The sequence below is a fragment of the Mus pahari genome, chromosome 15, assembly GCF_900095145.1.
Source record: "Mus pahari chromosome 15, PAHARI_EIJ_v1.1, whole genome shotgun sequence".
Lineage (NCBI taxonomy): Eukaryota > Metazoa > Chordata > Mammalia > Rodentia > Muridae > Mus > Mus pahari.
Window position 1 is genome coordinate 56401249 of NC_034604.1, and position 17454 is coordinate 56418702.

Genomic DNA, 17454 nt, shown 5'->3' on the forward strand with positions numbered 1-17454 from the left:
CTTGTTCAATTTCTGAAAGAATCATTTGCTTCACTGATTCTTTGTTTTGTTTGTTTGTTTGTTTGTTTGTTTCTATTTTATTGATTGCAACCCTGTGTTTTGTTACTTCTTTCCATCTGCTCTTATAGGTTGTTATTTATTTGTATTTTTCAAGAGCTTTCAAGCATGTCATTAAGTTATTAATATGAGGCCTTGCCAGTTTTTATATATGCACTTAGTGCCACGAATCTGCCTCTAGAACTGATTTCATGTTATCATGTATGTTTCAGTATATTGTATTTTCATTTTCATTCTTTAATTTCCATCTTTATTTGTGTCTTGATCTAATTTTGATTCAGTAGTGAGTTGTTCAATTTCCATGAGTTTGTAATCTTCCTCCCTTTATTTATTTAATGTATATGAGTACACCATCTCTATCTTCAGAGACTCCAGAAGAGGGCATCAGATCCCATTGCAGATGGTTATGAGCCACCATGTGTGGTTGCTTGGAATTGAACTAAGGTCCTCTGGAAGAGCAGTTAATACTCTAACTATTGAGCTGTCTCTCCAGCCCTGATCTTCCTCTTTATTTGTTGTTGACATGCAGTTTTAATTTGTGGTGCTCAGATAGGATGCAGGGTATTATTTTAATTTTATTATATCATTCAAGGCTTACATTGTGTCTTATGTGGTCAGTTAGAGAACTTTCCATAAGAATCTGAGGGGAAAAGTACTTTCTTTTGTGTTTGGATTAAATGTTCTGTAAAAATATGTTAAGTCCATTTGATATGATGTTATTTAACACCAAGGTTTTTATGTTTGGTATGACTTGGTGGATATAGTAGTCTGGGCTGACGTCTGTGGTCTTTCAGAGTTTGTTGAACATTTGTCCAAGCCTATCTAGCTTTTAGAGTCACCATTGAAAAGTCAGGTATTATCCTAGTGGGCGTGCCTTTATATATGAGTTGGCTTTTAAACTCTTCAACTTTTAAAACATTTCTTTGTTTTGCACATGTAGAGGTACATTATTATGTGTCATGGGAAATTTGTTTTCTGTCCTATTTGGTGTTCTGTATGCAAATAGACATCAACATTTTCTAGGACATTGACATGTAAAGAAGGTTATATATTTAGGCCCCAAATCCCTGGGATACTTTGGGGATATGGCCAGCCTCTGGGCAATAGAGGTGACCTGTGAAAAGAGACTGATTTGGATATTCTGTACTTTAACATTGCAATTCTAGAAATTGAATGGAAGCTGCCTCAGCCAGTCAAGCCTTTGAGGAAAATGGACATTTCCACTCTCTACAAATCTAACAACAAAATTATCTTTCATGGAAAAACTAGAGTCAGTCAGGGGAAGGAGGTACAAATAATGTTTATTTGTTTGTTTTGATATGGCCTCATTATTTCCAGGATGAAATCAAACTCACTAAACTGTTGACGTCATCTTGAACTTCTAATCCTCCTGCCCCTGCCCAATGTTATGAGCTTTGAAGACAGTTCCTCATGTTGTAGTGACTCCCAACCATAAAATTATTTCTGCTGCTACTTCATAACTATAATTTTTACCATTATGAATTAATAGTAAAATAGCATAACTATAATTTACTATTATGAATCACAATGTAAATGTCTGATGTACAGGTCGTCTAGCATGTGACCCAAAGAGGACTCAATCCAGCGTTTGAGAACCAGTGGTTTAAAGTCAGCTTCCGTATGGAGAGATCTAAAGTCTGTTAATCCAGTGACACTGCTGTTGTTCTCTTAATTAAACTTATCAACAGCTGCAGTCACACTGGTGGGCACGCTTTGTCTAACTAGTTTCCCTTACAGCTATAAAAACAAAAGAGAAAGCATCCTTCCTGTGAAAGCTGGACAGAGCAGGAAGCCATGGAGTGACCCAGCTTTAGTGATAACTTTCAAAATCCCTAAATCAATGTCACCCTTGCTGTGGTTGGAGAAGTAAATCCCCAACAAGAGATAAGAGTTATATCCAACCAAACAAATTTATCTATTCATTTGTACATCTACTGATCCCTCACTATAGAAAACACCAGAAGAAAACTTTAGCCTAACGAGATTAACTCTACCCAGAAGGAACAAGGAATACATAATCTAGAAATAGAACATGAGAAGAAAGGGGAAAGCCGCAGTACCACCGCATTAGAAAGGCTGGGAACCAGTGCTTTGAACTGACAGTCCACAGAAGCGAGGGGCAATCAGTTTCTTTATTCAGATGTTTATTTGCAACAAATATGATCTTTTTCTCATTTTTCTTTGACTCCTTTGTTTTCCATTTAGCTTGGAATTTGGGTATGGCACAGGGGTGAGTAAAACTGGCAAATGAAACACCTCAAATTCCCAAAGAAATAAACCCCAGAATGAAGTAATAAAAGGAATAAGCAAACAAAGGTGTTCCATTAACCACTATTGACACTTTCCATATTTGACAAACTGGATGTGAGGTCCAAACTCCCTGAAGAAAAGAGACAGAAAATTAGTTCCTTAAAGGAAGTGGACACTGTTTTTAAGTGTGCTTTCATACCTTCTAAATGCATTCATAAAGTGGGGGGAAACTTATACAATTTCACATATCTCTACTCTCCATACCTTATACATCCCTGCTCAATGATTTGATTACTTAAGACATGTCTTGAAATTTTTCAACAGTTTTTAGTATCATAACCATGCTAGGTTGAACTTACCACCGATCAATGCAAAAGAAGCACTCGTTTTTGTAGGTCAAGCCATTGGTAGCACAAACATATGCTTTCACATCTGGACAGTTAGCCTCATAATCAGGGTCTATTGGATAATACATTTTGCATGGGGGCTGGAAACAGAAACATCATAGGAATGGAGTTTATTTTTTCCCATTTATCAGTTGCCTTTCACCTCTAACTCACATAGAAATAATATTAAATCCTACTAGTTGAGCATTGTAGAATTTCCTGACTTCTGGATTTCCATAGGGTGTCCATGCATTGCCTAATGTATCTCATAATCATTGAATGATAATCATCATAAAATTCCTGCTAAACTCCAAGTGCAAGGTTTTCCTTTGTCCTTGCCTCAATTTCAGTATGTTATTGTGTAAGAAGTTAATGGGTATGGTATTTATGTGTTTGTTAACTTATTGAGGACAGGGTTTCCATGCAGGTGGTAAGAATGAGGAATGTCTATTGAGGCTAGGAATAAGTGAGGGTTGGTTGTTATTTCACTAAGTGCTCAGCTGTATCTATTCATTGTGCTTTAATTGACTATAATATTTTCTAAAATATGTTAGGGTGTTATAAGATGTTCTACACGGGAGGAAGTCCAGGCTGCAGAGATAAGGTGCACTTCCAATCCAGGCCATGTGAAAATCTGCCGAGGTGCTTCTCACCTCTGTAGGGTTTTAGACTCCTTTGAGGAGAGTGATCAGATTAGGAGGAGAAGCTAGAACTGAGGAATTGAAGTTTACCTTAGGCCAGCGATCAAAGTTATGTGATCTGATAAGTGCTGTAATTAGAGAACAAATATACTGGGTTAGCAGAAATAGTGCATGATGGGATATGATCCCACCCACCAGTCACTCATCTGCATAAAGCTATGTAAAACAATTTACTGCAACAGAATTTGCATGCCATATTCCTTTGTGGACCACCCTGTCTGTCTGTCTGTCTGTCTGTCTGTCTGTCTGTCTTTCTAGCTACTTATTTATTTATCCTGTATCTGACTTTCACAGCTCATACTTCATTTGCACATTTGGTGCCTCCCTAAGGAAAGAGCACTGGGCTGAGTGTCTAGCTCAGCTGCAGAGAGCTTGTTGGGCATGCATCAGAGCCCAGGTTTCAACCTCAGCACTGTGATAAATAAAACAGTCAGTAAAATAAATCACAACGTTTTTTCCAGTAAGCTTTCTTTTTCTACAATTTCAGTAATTACATGCATTTCACACTTCTATTAAATTACATCTATGTAAGAAGTATATCATCACCACAGGCCCTGCTAAGATGCTAACTTATGCTAACATGGCACATTGTTGATAAGCAAATAGAATGAGTGCCCTGGCTTTTGGGAGACTGACTGACTCTTAGAGATGCTTTAGTCGGATGCTCTACATGCCGACAGTTGGAGAACAGCCTTGGAAGAACAGAGTGAAGATGCATCTGCTGTACCTCTGTTTCTACCTCAGGTGGTTTAAAACACCATAGAGTATTTTAACTAGAGGTAATATCCCTAAATTACAAAGTATGCTTCAGAAAATAGGACCAGAAGTATAGCTCACTAATGGAGAGTTTACACAACATGTAAAATGCCCTGGACTCACTATCTGCAAAATACTACAAAATTAAATTCAAAGCAATAGAATAAAATACTGAAAAAGTCAATTTCGGAGTAGCTAATATACTACCTATACAACTCATGCACACACATATCCACTGAAGATATAGAAGAAAAAAACTGTAAAAGATATTCAATTTAAATATACGGTACAAGTTTATTTAAAATTATACTGAAAGGCCACTTAGCACCTATTATGTTAGTTGCTGGGAAAGAGGTATTTTCATTCTTCAATGGTGATAATGCAAAAGCATTCATTTATGAAGGAAAATTTGTCAATATTGAACAAAATTACACTTGAATTTTCATCTCTCCCAAGTCAATGAATTTCTTCTGAAGATATATCTCCATCAACATAAAAACTCACATGCATAAGATCATTTATTGAGGAACTATTTGCTGTTACACACTAAGCAAATGTAACACTCAAACAGAACAGTTGCCAAATGGTTTGCTGTGTCTACTCAGTGAAATTCTATCTAGCCAAACAGAAGAAAGAAAGGCCCCTATGAACTATGATCCAATGGAATTCCAAGATGCACCACAGGTTGAGAAAAGTAAGTTGTAAATAGACATCTATAGTGCTCTACTGTCAAGGAAGCAGCTATAGGGTAACCATGAGTAACTAGTCTTTAGATAAAAAACACAAGACATCCAGCGAATTTAAACTCTGTACAAAGAGGATAATGTGTGACTACAGCAGAAAGAAAAATGGAACCTGGAAATGTTAGCCCTTTGAATGTAACTTTTTGTTCATCTGCCTTTCCTTAAAAATAATCTCGAATGGGAGCTGGCTTGGGAAACTAAAGCACCTATTGCACAAACCTGGGGACCGGCTTAGATCCCCAGAGTCCACAGAGGAGGGACAGAGCTGATTCCTATTTCTCTGGTCTGTACACATTTGCAAGGCACCCCACATATACACACCATCTACAACACTCACACCAAGGCACCTCACATATACACACAGTCTACAAACACTCACACACTGTACAAACACTCACACACGACAATGAAGGGTTAGTGAATTAAACACTAAACCCTTGGGTGAGTTGAGAAACTTCCTCCCCGGGAAGTTGACACCCTGATGACATCTGCAGGCAGTTAGGCGCTGGGAAACTCTTGACAAGGAACTTAGCATATAGGTAAGAACTTCAGTTAGAACTGACAAGTTTGAAGTTTGCAAGACCAAGGGGCCTCTATTCCCAGTGATGGTCGATTAANCCATCTTCTGCTACATATGCAGCTAGAGACACAAGCTCAGGGGGTACTGGTTAGTTCGTATTATTGTTCCACCTATAGGGTTGCAGACCCCTTCAGCCCCTTGGGTACTTTCTCTAGCTCCTCCATTGGGGACCCTGTGTTCCATCCAATAGCTGGCTGTGAGCATCCACTTCAGTGTTTGCCAGGCACTGGCATAGCCTCACAAGAGGGGTTGGGGAGTAGGGGGAGAGGGGAGGGGATAGAGGATTTTCAGAGGGGAAACTAGGAAAGGGGATAACATTTGAAATGTAAATAAAGAAAATATCTAATAAAATTAAAAAAAAAAAAAAAAAGAACTGACAACTTTGGGGATGCAGAAAACCCTCAAGCCTCCTGTACCTTGGAGCAATTTCTTTTCCCACAGAGAACAGCTGCTTTTCATTGTTCTAATAAAGGCAAACCCGCCTCTGGAGAGGTTGGCATCCTTTTAAATTAATTAATTAATTAGATTAGATTAATGAAGTAGTTAATTCTTGAAGACTGGGTCTTTCTATGTGGGTCTGGATCTCCTGGAACTCACTATGTAGACCAGGCTGGCCTTGAACTCAGACATTCTTCTGCCTTTTCCTCCGAAGGGCTGGTCTTAAAGGGCTGTTGAACTATGTCTGGCATCCCCTTTTTGAAAATTTCAAGTTACCTTAATCAATACCAACTTAACAATAATAATGATATTAAAGAATATTTAAAAACAGAATAAACTATTTTAAAATAGTTTTATTGTTTTTTCCCTTCATGCGGATGCATATTGTTTAGTTCTCAAGAATCAGAAGATGTTTTAGAATAATTTCCTTATAATTCTAACGTGATCCATGTTAAATATGTACTTATTGCTCAAATTTAGAACTTGCATGAAATAGCTCACAGAATTCATTTTTTATCTTCTATGAAAAAGAATTCCACAAACTTGAATTCAGTATTCTCCTAGTTTCATGTCTGTGGCTGTAACAAATATCCTGACATCCCATCTCCCACCTCCCTCCCCCCCCCCCCCAAAAAAAAAAACACTTGGGGAAGAAAGGCTTCAGTCAGATCACAATTCCAAGTTTTAGTTAAGACGTCTAGGGAGGAAATCAAACAGTGCAGTCACATCACATCAATAAGCAAAATCAGATAAAGAATGAATGCAACCTCGCCTGCTAAACTTGCCCTTGGCAGACTTTCTCTTCTCATACATTCCGGATGCCTTTCCTAGAGAATGGTGCGCCCACAGTGGGCTGGGTCTTTTTATATCAACTAGCAATCATGATATGCCACAGGCAAACCTGATGTAACCAGTTCCTCATAAAGACATTCTTCCCAGGTGATTGTATTGTGTCAAGCTAATACTTAAAACTGACCAGTACAACTATGTATTTAAGTTTTCTTTAGAATAAATATTATATCACTAAAATGCTGTATTCAAGGATGATTTGGGTTAGTTTCATTATGTTCATTTTAGTCAGAATGTAGTTCTCTTGAAATATGGCTTTTCTTGCTATTTCCACTTGTTTTCACTTTTATGCATGAGCTCCTAAAATCTAGAATTAAAACAAACACCCAACAGGCACGTTATCAGTGGCTCAATGCAAATGCCCAATAAACTCATGAGTATGCTCATCACCACTAACTGTTCACTGGAGGGATGCAAACTAAATTGCAGTGGGTGTCCATGCATGCATCTTATCATAGTGGAAGCTAGGGGAGGGAAAGAGAGATAGAATTGTTAAAAAAAAAAAAAAAGCACTGTATACATGTATGAAATTCTGAAACAATAAAAATAAATTAAAAATCATTTTCTAGATAGGGTTTGTACTGGCTGATTTTGTTTGTCAACTTGACACAAGCTAGAGTTATCATAGAGAAAGGAGCTTCAGTTGAGGAAATGCCTCTATGAGATCCAGCTATAAGGCATTTTCTCAATTAGTGATCAACGGGGAAGGGCTCATTGTGGGTGGTGCCATCTCTGGGCTGGTAGTCTTGGGTTCTATAAGAGATCAGGCTGAGCAAGCCAGTAAGTAACATCCCTCCATGGCCTCTGCATCAGCTCCTGCTTCCTGGCCTGCTTGAGTTCCTGTCCTGACTTCCTTTGGTGATGAACAGCAATGTGGAAGTGTAAGCTGAATCAACCCTTTCCTCCCCAAGCTGTTTCTTGGTCATGGTCTTTGTGCAGGAATAGAAACCCTGACTAAGACAGGGTTGGTAATAAGAAGTAAAATGAATGTTGTCTTTCAAAATAAGTAACGAGTCTGGCCAGTCTAAGTGCTTCTGAGAAGAGTTCGGGGATTCTTTAAAAAGCTTAACTATCCATATTTCATGATTTGATTATTCCACGCTTAGACATTTATCCAATAGAAATAAGATGACGACCCATGCACTCAGGCCCATGACATCTGTATTCACAGTAGTTCAATATGAAAATAACCCAGATGTCCACCAATAGATGAATTAATAAAAACAACCTAGCATACCCCAGTGGAGTGTGATTGATGAATATGCCCCGATTCGATGCTTATGACACTAGATTTAAAAATAATATGTAGTACCTAGTTTTGTAGAAAAATGATACTGTCAAAGTGTATCTCGATATGGGGTGTGTTCAGGTGCTGAGCGAGGAAGAATAAAATGTAAAATAAAGCAAGGATTCTTTTGTGGAATGAGAGTTATGTTTATTGTCTTGACTATAGTCATGGTTGTCACAAGTGTATAAATATTTGAAGATTTATCAGCAATCTAGATTTTTGCATCAATATATTTACAGTGCTTGCTAGTCATACTCAATAGTACTTATTGAACCAAGTATTGTGACTATTCCAGTCCTTTTTAACTCAGGCTCATTATTAATAACAAAAGGTATCACAGGAGTTCCATACAGAGCAGTTGGTTAACTGATACCAACTGCATTTTAAAAGACTTTCAATTATTTGGTTATTGTGTATGATATGTGTGGGCATACATGCCATGAAATGTATGTGAATGTATGGGGTTAATTCGGTGGTGTTTGTTCTCTTCTTCCACCTTTGTGTGGGTTCTGTGGATGAAACTCAGGCTGTCAGCCTTTTGCTGTGCCCATCTTTACCTGCTGAGCCTTCTTGCTGGCCCAGCAGCTGCATTTTAACATTTGGTTGTCAAACATTCCTATGTATTTTTTGTTTAATAAGGAACTAGGGTTTAGAAAATCGGTGCCCTACACTACAGAATTGGCTTCTCTAATTTGTAATTTATATGTTAGTGTACTACTCATGTGCTCTTGCTGCTTTACTTAAATTTTCACAAATTTAGTGACTCCAAATAACATAGATTTGCTGCCTGGAGGTAGTAAGTACTAAAAACAAGCTGTGTGTGGACTGCATTCTGTTTGATGTATCTTGGGTTGAATCTGCATGTATGTATGTACGTGTATATATGTATATGTATATGTATGTATATATATATACACACACATATATATGTGTGTATGTACATATATACATATATTTGTGTATATGTTTATATATATGTGTGTATTATATATGTATGTTTGTACATATACATATACATATACATATACATATACACATATACATATACATATTTGCTTCCATGAGGCAGTGGAATCCTCTGAGCCATTGCCTTGAATCAGGTTCACCTTGATAACATTTTCACATCTCATTCTTCAACTCTGGTTCTCTGCCTCCATCTTCTATGAATCCTTGTGGTTTTAGCAATCCCAACTGAATACTAAAAGCATAGTCAATATCCTCACCTCAAACACATCCACAAAGTCCTCTTGGCCATGGGAAGTAACATAGTTATGGGTTCCAATAAGTAAAGGTTATACATTGTGGGGATCATTGTGGTATTGCTAACAGCAGGCATATGAATTTTGTCTTTAAATGAAGTCACTGGTTTTTGTTGCTCAATTACTCAGACACACAGCAACATCATTCTTGCAGATGCCTTTGTTCTTCATTGGCATTTCCCCCACTGTCATACTTTAAAGAAAAAATTAATTCCACATGGAAATGCACAATCTTTTCTAGGAAAAGACATCATGTTCACACAATATATTACTTAAAATGGGAGCATTACAGTGCTCTGTGGACTAGAAACCATGGCTTGATTTCAAACTTAGAGCTAAGAAGAATCTACACTGTAGAAAATAAAACTGGGTTTGCCTCTTAGGAAAGTGCATTTTAATGGTATGAAATTTGGACTAGCAAGCTCAACATTTCATATTTCAGAAAAAGACTCTATATACTGATTAAAACAATAACAAAAAACCCTCTTTTTTTCTCTACAGCTTTAAGAAAATCAAATATTTATCTCCAAGTTCGCTCACCTGAAAAAGTAACATGTGTCCAAACCAGAAGTATGAGGGAGAGCATGAGCCTCTGGTGCCAGCAGCCACTTCTTTTCATGGCTTCTGTGATGACGACTAGGGAAAATGCTCATTAGTTTATTCCCAGTGAACCATACAAGTAACTTCAACAGGAAAAGACCCATTGCCCTCAGGGATGCTGTATCAACACAATGTTGGCCAAGGTGGTCACACACAGGCTACAGGCACATAGACTTCAGAGAGCATCTGTGCTCTAAAGGATAGGGAAACTACTCCAGTAATCAATCAATCAATCAATCAATCAATCAACCTCTCTCTCCTTCTCTCCCTTCCTCCTTCCCACTTCTGTCTTTCTGTCTTTCTGTCTTTCTGTCTTTCTGTCTTTCTGTCTTTCTGTCTTTCTGTCTTTCTGTCTTTCTGTCTTTCTGTCTTTCTGTCNTCTGTCTTTCTGTCTTTCTGTCTTTCTGTCTTTCTGTCTTTCTGTCTTTCTGTCTTTCTGTCTTTCTGTCTTTCTGTCTTTCTGTCTTTCTGTCTGTCTGTCTGTCTGTCTGTCTGTCTGTCTGTCTGTCTGTCTGTCTGTCTGTCTGTCTGTCTATCTGTCTCTCTGACTGACTGACTGTCTCTTTGTGCCTGAAGTGACACCCTGTGTAGAATAGAAATTAGGCTCAAGACTTTTCAGGTCTGTATCATCAGCTTAAGCCTCTGTTCAGTCCATCTTGTAGCTAGTGGTATGTAAAGAAATGAGTGAGGCCCACAACTAGTGAAGCTTTTCTATTTTCCACGTGCAGAGGAAACAAAGGGAAGATCTGGAAAACCAAAGTAAACAAAACTAACAGTGACAACCATAGAACGGAAAGGTGGGCCTCTGAGAGAAAGAGAATCAGGGAATATCACCCGTGACTCTGACTGAGGAGAGAGGAAGCAAAGAGAGGTTACCTGGATGAACTGTTTGTTGTTACGTTGTTTGTTGTTAGCTTGAAGTGTCAGAGGAGCTGGCTAGGGACCTGTGGGGCCACAGGGGTGGGTTCCCTGCTCGGCTGTGTGACTGCTAACTTGACATGACTTTCCTCTCATGACTATGTCTGAGTTTGAGCCCTCTTCCAAGTCACCCCCTCTGATGGTTCATGCTTCAGTGGGCAAGGACAGATCTAGAGGTTCCGTACTGTGCTTTCTGGTTATGAAACATAGCGGGTACAGACATACCTGACGATTGTGAGACCTGTTGCATTCCAGACTACTTGGTCAATGTTCTTGCCAGCTCCCAGACTGCACTCTACATCTTCCCACATTTCCCCGCCCTTACTTCTTGTAAATTTTACAGATTTTGTATTTAAGCTTTGCTGTTTTCCCTCCTCTGCTAACATAGGAAACTCCAATATTCTTCTAATTGATAATGTTTCCAGTGCCCCCCTCTGATTTTTATACTTGATGTCCTTGACTAGACTGCAAAATAGGCAATCCAGAAAATGGACTATCTGAAACAGTCCCCTCACACTTCACTGCATCCTGGACCTGTGGAGGCCCCAGGGCCTGACACAGTCCCTTGATGGGTCCGTCAACCTTTTGAGATCTTGCTATTTTTCTTTTCCGACTTTCTAAGTTGTAGTAAATTTAACTCTTCTTTTTTTCAGACCTTAGTTGTGATTGCTAGAAAAGAAATATTCAGACTGAACTTTGCAATCGTTCATCATTAGAGATTCCCACGGGGGCCTCTCGTTTAATGTGACATTACTATTGTGCTACCAGCCACACCTCATTTCCTTTCTTTTCTCCACCCCATATGCATTGCTCTGAATTAAAACAAAACAAAACAAAACAAAACAAAACAAAAAACTCCTTTTTCTTATTGAATGAACAAGCATGAGGACACATGGCCCACCACCCCATTCCTCTCCCACAAAGTTCTGGAACTAATGTCACCAAGCTTTTCCCTTCTATTGACTGCCTCCACCCTATACTAGTTAGCTTAGGAATTTCATAGTTCACTGACCCACCCCCCCTTTTCCTATTAGTTCTTTGAGAGTTTCGAATTTCAAACAATATGTTTTGATCATATTTGGGGTTTTTTTTCACCAAGTCTTCCCAAATCTGCCTCATTTCCAATCCCATCTCACTTAGGTCTGGTTTTCAACCTTCAAGACAAAAACCATACTGTCCAAATATTCCTGGATTTGTGGTCTTCCCCTGAAATATGGTTGGCTTAACAGGGGCTTCACTCTTAGGGAAACAACTGTATCTCCTTCTCCTGGCAGTTAACAATTGTCATTTGCTCCGTGGTTAGGGCTGGGACTGTGTGCCAGCTTCTCTCTCCACGCTGTCCTTTGGGTTGACTTGACCTTGCACAGGTTTTTGCATGCTGTAGAATCATGGTGAATTCATATGTGCAATCTGTCCTTCTGTATCCAAAAATGTTCCCTTTTATTCATCCCTCACCTCTTTCCACCCCTTCTTAGGATATGTTACTCAAGCAATAGAATAAGGAAATTTGGAGTATCTATGTTCTCTTTAGAGCCCAGAATTCTATAATCCCCTAAGTTTTTATTCTTTGCACTTTGTCCTTGTGAGTCTCTGTGTCAATATCATCTATCTATCGCAAAGAGAAATTTTTTGGATAAAGATTAAAAGATTCACCGATGTATGGATATAATAATATGTCATTAGGAGTTTGTTTAATACTATGTCAATTTAGCAGTATTAGGTTCTCCCTTAGGGCCTATAACCTGTTTAGCCATAGATTCTTAGTCCAGTATTTATGGATCTTATCTTGTTGAGTGGGATATAAATCTAATTAGAAATTGGTTAGTTTCTCCCATGATGCTCTTGTCACTATTGTACCAGTCAGTGGTAATGTCTTGCCATACCTTATTCATTGCTGTAGCTAACAGAGTTTGCAGTGGGATATGACTGGTGAATACTTATTTCTTCTGGTAGCTTGTATAGCACCTTCTGATACTATTAAAGCTATCTTGCAGGGATGAGGTGTCCAGGTCTCTACTGGCTTGATTTTTACCTTGTGCTTATTAGTCAAGTAGGAGGTATCTTCAACAAGGATAGCTAAGAAAAATGACAATACAATACCCTGTAATGTTTTTAGGGAAGTAGTTTATTGGACCTCGATGATCAACAAGTTCAAAAGAAATAACCCATTCCTGGCACTAGGCTTGCTAAATGTTAGCTTCTGGAGTCCAAACAGGGCATTGTAACAGGTTTCCATATGTCCTTTTAAAAAGGTCTTCAGTGTTATTTATTCCTTGTTATATTCCTCCTCCTCCATTCTATCTTCTGCTCCCACCTCAGTTTAACTTTTCCTATACCATTATTTTATTCTTTTACTTTTAATACCAATGATTTATAACTCCCCTACCTTGAAAGTTTCTCTAATGGCCCCTTAGTAACCCTGACCTCTGTGAGCATTCCAAATCAAACAAACATATCTGAAGATTCAAAGTTAGCATCCTCAGATGGGAGAAAAACATGTTTGTCTTCTTGGGTTTGGGTCATCTCACCCTGAATGATTACTTCCAAATCCATCCAATTAAGTATGACTTTTTAAATTAATTTTTGATAGCTGGATAACAGTCTATTGTGTAAATACTCCACATTATTTATTTATAAGTTGATAGATATGTCGACTTTTTATTTATTGGTTATTATGAGTAGAGAAGCAATGAATTATGAATGGATGGGTATTTTATAGCAGAATATGGTGTTCTTTGGGTATATACCCAAGAGTAGGATAGCTGGATCATGTAATTTTACCTTTTGAGGAACCACTACACTGGTTTCCATAAAGGTTTCACCAGTGTGATTTCCATCAGCAGTGACTACATACTCCCTCATCCCCACATTCTTGCCAATGTTTGTCATTACTAGTTTTGACCTCTACCTTTTGTACTGGCTGGTTTTGTGTGTACCTCTCCTTGGTCTTTCTCAAATTAATGGCTTCTTTTTTAAAATTAATTGTTGTTATATACATATACCACCCCCTGTACCTCTCCTCCTCCCGGCACCCCACCTCCCACAGTGTTGTTGGTTAGACTTTATGGATGTAGCTCCAGATGTCTTATCTTCAGACTTATTATCTGTGGGATCAGCTTTGGGGAGACAGATTAACTTTGGGACAAATCAATTGTTATATAATTTTGGGGAAGGGGTAGAAATTTCCAGGGTAGGTAAAGGTCATTGGCTGAAGGCTAAGGCACTGAGATACCTCATTAGCATGGGGAGGCACTCCAAGAGACTCAGGTGCTTGCTGATTGGGATTTTATAGGAAGAAAGGAAGCCGAACCTGTAATCTAAGGCTATGTGACATAGGTAGAGGGTATAGGGATTTTTGAGCTCCCCAGACATGGTCAGAGAAGGAGAAGCCCTGCTGATAAAGGGAGTCTGCTATTTTTTCACCCAGATCAAGGTTTTCTGTAATGTCAGACTTGGACCTTAGTTAGCAGGGCAACAAAGGACTCTAAGTATAAGGGTATACAGTAACATCTTTAGACTGTATTTGGGGATTATCATGGTTCAGTAAAGTACTGCTTGTAGATTCTCCTTCAATATCCAGAACTTCACTAGCTCTGTTTGCTGGCTAGGTTTCCAGTACCAAGCATGTTTGCTCTCTTTTTGAGGAGTCTTAAGACCAATTAGACAGATCTTGGCTACCACCAAGATATGAGCACTGCGATACTTATTATATCTTCAGAGCTATCAATCTATGCTGGTTGTTGTGGCTCTGAAGTACACGGTGTGTTAAGCAATGGATCCCCACCTTCCACCTCTGGGGAGCACCCCTAGAGCAAGAGCAATATCCTACAGTATTTGGGACTCTCTTGGGAAACCCTGACCAATGAAGAAAAGAGAACTCATCTCATGCCTAGTGTTGGGGTTTCTGTTTAATGGTCTTAAATGCTGGAGGTATCATTAGCATCCTGTTTGTTTGCTAATAAGAGAAAGAAAGGGTGTGGATTTGGGTAGATCAGGAGGAAGGGAAGATCTGGGAGGAGATGGAAAAAGAGAAAACATAATCAGAATACACTGGATGACAAAAGTCTGTTTTCAGTTAAAAGAACCAGCGCAACAATAAGAAGTTAGGTCTCCATTTAAAGAGCTAGAAATGAACAAATGGCTAAACACAAAATGCACAAAGATAATTAGAAAGAAAAAAACACAATTAGTAAATAGATTTAGTAAAAATAAGCCCAAATTAGGATACTTAAAAATACAAGCTAAATTGATGAAGAAAATTGTTAGTTACAACAGACTTGAAAGCAAATATATATATATATATATATATATATATATATATATATATATCTTGAAATAGAGTAAATTAGAAAAATATAAAATTCTATACATTCTATACTTTATTCTTGATTGTGATCCTAGCTTTTAACGGCTGAGTCATCTCTCTAGCTCTAGTTTATTTCTTAAAAAGACTTGGAGGTCCATAAGAAACAAATGCTTTTACAAAAATGTAGTTTGTCAAACTTGACTACATTCTACATATGAAATGTAACCATGTATAAAACTGATAATAAACCTCGTTAGAATCATTTTGATGGTTTATTACAGTGATTAAAACTAATAGCCTTTTCTACTAGTACCAACGAAATTGATGGCAAATTTTAATCTCTGTTTAAGAGCTAGAAAGAACAAATGGCCAAACACAAAGAGCTCAAAGATAATTAGAAGGATTCAAAACCACAATTAGTTAAATAATAATAGTAAATAGTAAAAATCAAAAATCAGGGTCCTTTAAATAATAATACAATACTGCATGCTTCAATCCTGATCTGCTAGCCAAGATGTGCCTCCATTACAATAATCACATGACTGTTAAGAGAGCAACTACTTTCTAGTTTTAAAAGTATTTCCATATAAAAAGTATAAATATCTTTTAAGGTGAATCAAGCAAACAATTAATCGTGGCCCCAGAGTTTCAAAGGAGAATTATCCATGAAATGGGATGGGTAGGAAAGATGGGAGGATCTGGGAAGAGTTAGGAGAGTGGAAAGAATATAAGAAAATATCTGTTGTATGAAATTCTCAAAATCTGATAACATGTAAAGAGGAGATAACTCAACCTTCAGAATCAGTCAGCTCTATATCAGAGATGTAGTTTTGAGAATGGAAACATTAAGGGAATGTTCATATTCCAATGAATAAAATACAATCTATATATCTAAACTTGATGAAAAGTATACTATGATAAAATTTTAACCTAACATAGTATGTATTACTGAATAAAATAGTAGGAGAAGTGGTAGGAGTGGTAGGGATATAAGAATACAAGAATAAAATAGTATGGGTAGAAGGGAATATGGAGAGAGACAGCTAAATTTAAGGATGATTTGAGGCATAGTTTGGAAATTTTACAGTAGAAGCTTCCTAAAATATATCCATGTATGAAGGCAATCTAACTGCAATTATCCAAATAATGGGTGAGCAACTCAATATTTCCTATCACCAAGAGAAACTTCAAGCACTAACAATGAAGCACATCTAATTAAGTTGCTAGCCAAGGGGTCTCATGGAAACCCCCAAACAGCCCAAGCTATTGCCAAGACTATAGGCAAGGCCCCATCACTGAAGGGAATACCTACAAAAGTCACTGAACATGAAGAAGTGGAGCTGTTGCCTATGTAGAACCATGACTCCTATGTTCTACTGTCTCTGTTACTGAAAGCTACTCTGCACACTGCCAAAAGGAAAACATTGGATTGACAATGATGTTCTGCCCATTGGATGCTAGTGCAATGGTAGCACTAAGCTTTAGGAATAACTAACCATTGTCTGATTTGACTTAAGGGTCACTCCATGAAATGGAACCTAATCCTGGTTTGTGTGACCAAAACCTGAGACTAAATAATGTAGAGACCTAGAGTAAAACCAAATCTTACAGTTCTAAAAACAAACAAACATAGCAATAAAAGGACTCCTTGGTATTATGCTATTCTTAGTTCAGTGCCTTGCTCATCCATCATCAGAGAAGCTTCCTCCTGAAGCCTGTGGAAACAAATGCAGAGACCCACAATCAGACATTATGCAGAGAGTGAGAGCCCTTGGAACACTCAACCCTAAACTGAACTTGACCATCAAATCCATCTCTTCAAAGGTCAGGGAAACCTGCAGCAGAAGAGGCATAAAGAGTGCAAGAGTCAGAGGAGATGATGGACACTGAGAAAACAAGGCTCACTAAATAAACACACCCGAATCTCATATGAATTCAGAGATATGAAAACGCACAGGGCCTGCTCCAGGTCCTTTGGGTACATATCTTGCATCCAATTTAGTGTTTTTACAGAATTCCTGAGTATGCAAATGAATATGTGTTGAGGTAAATCTCTCCAACCCAGATATGCCCCAGCAATGAAAACACAACACAGTTAATATGATTACATGCTGTGCGCCTAGATTGGGCAGATCTATCACTACACTACCATCTTCCACAGTTTATGAGACCCCTTAGAACTTGCAGTTTCTCCTGGCCATGGGTTTCTGCTCCACTTTTCTTCTTCTTCTTCTTCTTCTTCTTCTTCTTCTTCTTCTTCTTCTTCTTCTTCTTCTTCTTCTTCTTCTTCTTCTTCTTCTTC

At 38.1% G+C, this 17454-nt stretch overlaps 2 protein-coding genes across 3 annotated transcripts in view; one reads left to right on the forward strand and one right to left on the reverse strand.

Annotated features, from left to right (window-relative positions):
• Positions 1-17454, forward strand: part of LOC110333336 (serine protease inhibitor Kazal-type 10) — a 107642-nt gene that overhangs the window by 59827 nt on the left and 30361 nt on the right. The gene's annotated exons all lie outside the window — the stretch shown is intronic.
• Positions 2213-17454, reverse strand: part of Spink13 (serine peptidase inhibitor, Kazal type 13 (putative)) — a 123578-nt gene continuing 108336 nt past the window's right edge. The window contains exons 2-5 of the mRNA XM_021214929.1: positions 9869-9964; positions 3446-3483; positions 2688-2815; positions 2213-2458 (exon numbers count right to left, since the gene is read on the reverse strand). Of these exons, the coding sequence (XP_021070588.1) occupies positions 2410-2458; positions 2688-2815; positions 3446-3483; positions 9869-9947 (294 nt within the window). The 5' untranslated portion in view covers positions 9948-9964 and the 3' untranslated portion in view covers positions 2213-2409. The remainder of the gene's footprint in view (positions 2459-2687; positions 2816-3445; positions 3484-9868; positions 9965-17454) is intronic.